General features: G+C 37.4%; 1 protein-coding gene across 1 annotated transcript in view; it reads left to right on the top strand.

Moving 5' to 3' along the window:
* Positions 1–7,763, top strand: part of tube1 (tubulin, epsilon 1) — a 28,032-nt gene that overhangs the window by 15,708 nt on the left and 4,561 nt on the right. Inside the window, 5 exon segments of the mRNA XM_017438870.2 lie at positions 895–1,010; positions 2,655–2,776; positions 3,507–3,694; positions 3,793–3,965; positions 5,828–5,969. Of these exon segments, the coding sequence (XP_017294359.2) occupies positions 895–1,010; positions 2,655–2,776; positions 3,507–3,694; positions 3,793–3,965; positions 5,828–5,969 (741 nt within the window).

Raw genomic sequence — 7,763 nt, 5'->3', positions numbered from 1 at the left:
GAAGATAATGGAGTCTGTTGTCATTTGATACTGTTACGTCTAACAGGAACATATATATTGCTGCACTAAAATGCAGCGGATCTCATTTGTGAAAGTTCAGTTAAATGTCACTTCCAAATAAAGCTTGAAAAGGGTAAGAAATGAGATTATTTTTTCATATTTTTCAGAGAATAACTGACAACGTACGTAATTGGGGTATATCGTGATATATATCGTTATCGTGATATAAAATTATCCATATCGTGATATAGGATTTTTTTCCCTATCGCCCAGCACTAGTATGTGGTAATTTGGCTTTCTGAGTTATGTTTTGTCTTTGCTAAAGTTGATTAGTTGTGGCAGCTACTTTTATTTGGATTGACTGCAAAAGTTAATCAGTTGTAGTTATACATCCAAAGATAACTTTCTGAAAGTTTCATTAAATCTGTTCAGTGCTTCATGAGATATTTTGCTAACAGACAAACAGGGTTGATGGCAGCCGTTAATTCCAAAGGTTTAAGCAAAAGTCTCATGCAATAAAGAGTGCTGAAAGTGCATGTTGGGATAATCTCAGCTTGATATTGTTATGAGTTAAAGCCTTCTTTGTGTTTGCTAAGGTCAGTTAGCTGTTGCGTCCATTTTAAATCAGATTGACTATGAAAGTTAATCAGTTGTAAAGGTACAGCCAATGACTATTTTACATGGACAAAATTACTATCATCCACCTTTTTATGATCTGATTTATATATTTTGATTTCACAGCCTTATTTAGAGTCTAGGCAGAATTCAGTCCACTACTGTGCCTGTAAGTCATTGGGTTACAAAACAGAGTTATGAAATGCAAGAAGGAATGTCCCTGGTGTGTACTGTCCCTGACGTGTACACGATTGGCTAATTCTGACAGTTTCTCGACAGGCGGTCCTGGTGGATATGGAGGAAGGTGTGGTCAATGAGATCTTGCAGGGCCCCCTGAGGGAGGTGTTCGACAGCACTCAGCTCCTCACAGACGTGTCGGGTTCAGGCAACAACTGGTGAGAGTGACAGCCTCGCCGCAGGAGGTCCTCCACGCTCACGCAGCAGCACACCTGCTGCACGCTGTCACTTTACACATAACTCAGCTTTTTTACAATCATCCGCACGTGTTGTTACCACGCCGACTTCTCAAGGTGTGGCTCTCAGGTTTTGGAACAGAGAACCATTAAATTACTAAATAGAATGTAGCCAAGAAGAAACTACATAACAAGAAAACTGAGCTGGCCCTAAAACTTGTTTCTTTAAATATTTCTTTAGTTGACCTTTATGCAACCCTTAATAGTTTAATCAAAGAAAAAGATGAGTGGGGCTTTTTAACGGTGCCGGTGGGAACATTTTTCTTGGAGGTTTTCTTTCATGAGACAGCTACTGTTAAAAAATACAAAAAACAAAGAAAGAGTTATTGGGAAAGGAGTTTTCAGCATATTGGGTTCACACGAGACACTTAATTGGAACTGTAACAATGTATTGTTTTTTGTTTTGTTCTGATTTTTCAGCATCTATCTATAGCTGTGAACTTTTACAATCCATCTTCTGTCAAAAAACATGCTTACATAAATGTTTAGGGTATTAGAGTAGTTTTCAAGTGTCAGTCCGTAGTAATGAAATCTGGCAATTATCTAAAACAAAATTTATTTAAAAAAAATTTTTTTTTTTAATTAAAGCATTTGATATAAACATCAGTGAATTATGTCTTTCGGAAAATCATGCAAATAGTGTTCCACAAAAGACTAAGGCTACGTTGACACTGCAAGTCTAAATGCTCAGTTTTGATTTTTTAGCTGGTTGCTCACATTATAATTTAAAGATGACCTCCATCAGACTCCAGTGTGAACGGTCTACAGCCCTGAAGTGACCCACATGTGCAGAAGAAGACATGACATCACACACAGCACGTTGTGTTTACAGGCGCAACTATTGATGCTAAACGTCAGAGTTTGTGTATCAATTCTGAGGTTAATGTGCAACCAAGGCCAACTAAAATGGCAAAATGATAAAGTGGAGAAGAAGACTGAGAAAAAAAGATGGCACAAATTTTAACAATGACATTTTGTGGAGTACTGGCTGTCACCTCTGTACAGAGGCATGTGTGGATACGGAGTTCACATTTGATCTTGCCCCTTCCTGCCTGCTCCAGCGTAGAATTGTGACGTCTGTCACACTTTAGTGTCAAAAGTCAGATAAAATATGGCATCACTGTTCAGACTGAGGTCGCTTTGAAAAACATCAGATATATATATAGATGTTTGGATGATTTAGAAATATGGATGAAAGTGGCCTGGGTCAGATTTGAAATTATCAGATTTGTGATGTTCGGGCTGTCATTTAAAAAAATATGGGCAAAAAAGTCAAGTTTGAGTCACTTTTAGGTGCAGTATGAACATTGTATTAGATTCTTTCATTAACATCATTTCTCTTAAAGGCCTGAAACTCCTAACAACACAGCAAAAAAAAATACATTTTTTGAATCATGTGGGGGGAAAAGAACCTTTTTTGAGTGTTTCTTTGTGTGTGCATGTGTGTGTGTGTAGCATTTTCTTATATACATAGTAAAGTTTGAGTAGCAATTGCTAAAGTTTTGGCGTTTACCCATGATTCAAAAATTCATAGTACAGTTTTATTCATAGTCCAACTTTGTGTAGGGCAGTTGGATACATGACATACGGCTCGGCCTACAGGGAGTCGATAGTGGACAAGCTGAGGAGGGCGTCAGAACGCTGTGACTGCCTACAGTATTTCTTTCTCATTCATTCTATGGGAGGAGGTAAGGTACTGAAGCACTCTGAGCAACATTTACATTTATGATTCCATATCCCAAAGATCAAAGAAGTGTTCATGTTTATACACTAAAACATTGTTGTTTGTAAATGTAATATATTTCTATAGTGTATCCAAATACAGACATTTTGGCCTTGTGTGACAACCCACTAGAGCTGTATTAGGTGTGTCCACAAAAGTCCCACTGATTTATTGTTTTCTATGTACCTACTGGCATTGTGTGTGCATTTAAAGGTATTATCAACAGATAAACAATCATAAAAAAAACATTAATCTGTAGTTTTAGAAAATACTGTGAAGGAAACGTGCCTCGTGCTCTAGATACCCATCACCCACCCCCTAACCGTACCCTTCCTCATACTGACATGAGAGCACACCTTCAGCAGAAGATCTCCCCTTGTGAAGTGGGCTCATGAAAAGAGCCAAAGCCAAGTGTGAACCAAACTGTGCACACTCTAATGATCTCTGGGGTTCATATGTAAATAGGGCTTTGTACATATAACAAATTACACAGGATTAAAAACAGGTATCGTTACAAGATTCTTCTTGTAATTCTCACAGAAAGTTGACTTCCAGCAGTGGAAGTCCTCTTCTCCTTTCAGAAATGATGGAATCAGTCTTTGTATGTTCCTGTGACGTGGACTAAATGATGTTAGTGCCGACTTTTGACGATTACTTGTTAGGATTCAGACTAACGCAGTGATGTTACATTTAAGGTACAGGCTCAGGTCTGGGGACAAAAGATCTCAGTCTGCTGGAAGAGGAGTTCCCTGACGTGTGTCGCATTGTCACCTCCATGTATCCGTCAGCAGAAGATGATGTCATCACATCTCCTTATAACAGCGTCTTGGCCACGAGAGAGCTAACAGAGCACGCCGACTGTGTCCTGCCTGTGGAAAACCAGGTTCCTTAAAGTGTAGCATTCTCCTTGCAGCTGATTGTTATTACATATCCTAACCTTGGTTTTTATAAGTTTCTTTCCTATCATGTTTTCCTTTCCAGTCTTTAATGGACATCATGCACAAGATAAATCTTATGTGTCCTGGTGGAAAGTCGGGCTCAGTGGTGAAGAGAGACAGCACAGTCACTTCTGGACTGGGTGGGCTAAGTGGGGCAGAGAAGCCTTTTGATGCCATGAATAACATTGTAGCCAACCTGTTGCTCAATATTACCAGGTATGATGTTAAGAACACATACTCCGAGTGCAACACATGCTTGATCTTTGTTTGAAACCTGTTCTATCTGTATGTCTGCAAAATATCTCATAAACGACTGGAGGAATTTCTATGACACGTTTATAAAGTGATCATTTGTTGGTCATCAACAACTTAATAACATATGGAGTCAGCCCAATGCAAGATGGTTGGTACAGTTAATTGACATTAACGAACACAAAAATGACTGCAATTCAATAAATTTAAAGTTACTGAACTAAAATTTGGTGTGGTGGTATCTGAGAGTCATTCACATTGAATACTCTATCACACTGCATTCTTTAATTTGTCAACGTTTTAATGTTACATGATGCCAAAAAAGTTTGCTTTGGCCTTTTTGATGTAAATTGTAACTTTCTTTATATACCACCTGATCATTTATCAAACCTAATTTTGAAGGTATAGTCAAGTCCTTTATGAAGTGATCTAATAGTTTTCAATAGTTAGTACCTTATCGGCCGTGACATCAGTCACAGGACATAGTGTAAAAAAAGAGGCAAAATTCTTCATCCACACTAGGCTAACAGCTAGCTAAAAGAAGCTAAAAAAAAGTGTCAGTTTTTTTTAAATCTTTTTTACCTGATATTAAACCTCTACACTCATGGTTCTCAAATTGTGGTATGGGTACCACTGGTGATACACATGATCCCTTTGATGACACTTAAATGAAATTTTAGGATCAGCTATTTACAAATTAAAGTAAAGAAGCACTCAGAAAGTGCAAATCTCCACCAAGTCCATCGTGTCGTCAGAAAATTGTTGGATTTGGATCATGATCTGAATCGCCACTAAAATGTAATTACTTGTTTCTCGTGACAACCCCAACATTTCCTAAAACTTTCATTAAAATCTGTTCATTAGTTTTGAAATAATCTTACTATTAGACAGGCGAACTGACAAACCAACCAACCAATACTACCCTGGTGGAGGTGATAACAAGTTAGTTATAAGCTGAACTGTGATGTAAAGCTCAAATATAGAAACAGACAAAGAGATTAAGGGTTTAAGAAAACTACAGTTTTAACTCCAAATGAAAACTACTCAAAACAAAAGCACAATAAAGAATATTTTAAAAAAAAAACTGCTTTGGAAACTAGTGGACAATGGTAATCTTGTGGTTATTTAAGCAACAGTGGTGAACTTTTTTCAGCAATGGTTCCCAAAGTTGGGGTGAAGACCATATGGCATGATTAGCCTTAAGTACTACAAAAAGTTGAACAGCCTGCAATTTTTATTTTGTGAGTTGAAAGCTGAAAAGTTTGCACGTTCTAAAGGGTCAGTTAGCAACAAAAGGTGCAAAACAGTGAGGATCTTTCACTCCAGATATCTTTTATACATTCTTGTAGCAACACAAACGTTCAGTTGAGAAAACAGACACAAACTAAATAAACAGTGTCATGCAAAAGGTTTAATACATCTGATAATAATTTGCTTAGTTTTATTTGTTATTTATTCATTTCTGCAACTGAAAGTTAAGCAGAAGGAAATATAGCGCAAGGAAAAATCCTTACTTTGTAATAAGATAAAGACTAAGAAAACGTGAATTGTGACAAGTTATCAAAGATAAGCCACCTGCCAAGAATTTTTAAAAGGCAGAAGATGTACATTTAATCTAGGTGTTTTCTCTTTCCTGCTCTGATAAGTAAGTTATTTTATAAAACTTGCCTGTGAAAATCATCTAAAGAAAACCATTTGCTTTAGTGCCTACAACATTTGTGCTCCTTGTTTTTCTCAAAGTTAGAACATATCTTTAGTCAGCACATCTAATTTGTTGTTTTCCCTCCTAACTTTGATTGCTTTTTTTGTTTGTTTGTTTGTCTCAGCTCTACACGTTTTGAGGGTTGTCTCAACATGGATCTAAATGAGATTGCCATGAACATGGTTCCTTTCCCTCGTTTACACTACCTTGTGCCCAGCCTCACCCCACTGTACACGCTGGCAGACGTCAACGTCCCCACGAGAAGGTCTGCTGTCTCGCTATCAGTGCTGCTATTTTTACTTCCCAGTTGTTGTTTGCTGCACAACTCCAGGAGTTGAGCTCAGATGAACTCCTCAGTGATGAACTGAGGTGTGTTGAAAACATGAGACGGCTCCAGTCCTCCAGCACAACAATAGCTTAAAACTAAAATTAGCAAAACAGTAACTAAAACCGAAACCTTGTAAAACTGAAAGTTAAAATCTAAGATTAGCTCAGATTAAAACTCCCTATTTGTTTCAATAAAAGTAAAAAAAAAAGTTAAATATTTTAAAAAGTATACAAACACCAAAATCATACTCCTATCTTCTGAATGAGCTGTACATTTTGATATATGAATGGTTAAAACGGCTGAACAAGTCCTGAACTAGTTAGATGCCAAAAAACATCCAGAAGAAACTATAATCAGGAAGTTGAATGCTGACACAGCATTCACACTATTAAGTGGTTGCCGTTTGGTGATTAGTACTCTGATAAAGAAGTAAAACAAACAAACAAAAAAACATTTGCTTTAGCTTACTTTATCCACAAAACTACAGAGAAGAGAAATACACAGATGCAGCTTTTAATATTTTTTTTAATCACACTTTTCTGTTCAGTTCTATACATCAAAAACCATAAGAGGTGACAGCACAAACCAACACTGATTCAAAGAGGAAAACAAACTGGCGAGCCTATTTATTAAGTCAATAGTCAGTCTTGCTCTGCATGTAAACATAGCCGCTGTTGTACAGGTTAAGGTTGCAGCTTACAGTTTCATGCTTCAGGTCTTGGATGAAACACCAACACCAATAGATTCAAGGGTTTCCCCCAGAAAAGAGGCTAAGCCTGGTGGTAGGTGGCACTGGCCGATCGCTGGCCAAATGTGATTTAGTAAAAAACATTTTTAAAGTTGATAGAAATGAAAATATGGCTATTTATTATGTGATATTGTAAGATATTTGTGTCAGATATTTACACAACTACAGTTTTACGAAAAAGGCACTTTTGTAATACTTTTTTAAACAAAAATACAATTAAAATCAATACAAATTGACTGACAAGCCTAGAACATGAAAAACATTAGAGATGTTCCATTTTAATTATTGGTTGGTTAATTCATTTTAGTCAGTGTAATGTATTTATATTATTTACTGTTTACTTTTGCTTTTTTTGTCCTGCCATCTCAATGCTTGTTCGATGATGGAGCGATGGAGCGAGCCAATATGCGCGTTCAGCACATCTTGCCTATACGTTGCACAAGGAGCTTCAATGAAGACCCTAAAAAGTGGTACACAAAGGAGTTGCTGAGAGAATTTCAAGGATTGCTGCTTTTAGTATAATACCACCAAGAAGAAACAATCTTGTCTTTCCTGACTTAAACAGAATAAACAAAGAAAAGAGGGGATCCATAAAAACGTTTTCACATACATTACATTGAAATAGGTTTTTGATTTATTTTGTTTTTTTGTTTTTTCTTTTCTTAAAATGTAAGGACACTCAGAGGGGACACGGAAAATCAACCACACACAGGAGTGTACAAAAGGGAAAAACTTTATTTTTCAGAAACTGGTTTCTGCTCCGGGAGAGGACATCAAACACAGCACTGTAGAGCCGTGGACGGGTGGAGCAGAGGGACAGAGGGTCTGAGGACAGGGTGATGCAGGAAACCACTGGAACAGGCTTCAGTAGAAGCAATGAAGATCTCCACGAGGAGATCCCAAACGCAACACCCAGAGACTAGTCGATGATAAGGCAGAGGTCATACACAGGAGGTCAGAGAGAGCAAACTTAGCTTAGAGGGG

This window comes from Kryptolebias marmoratus, linkage group LG19 (assembly GCF_001649575.2).
Source record: "Kryptolebias marmoratus isolate JLee-2015 linkage group LG19, ASM164957v2, whole genome shotgun sequence".
NCBI classification, from domain to species: domain Eukaryota; kingdom Metazoa; phylum Chordata; class Actinopteri; order Cyprinodontiformes; family Rivulidae; genus Kryptolebias; species Kryptolebias marmoratus.
Note: the sequence above shows the minus strand (reverse complement) of the source record. Positions and strands in the feature narration are given on the sequence as shown.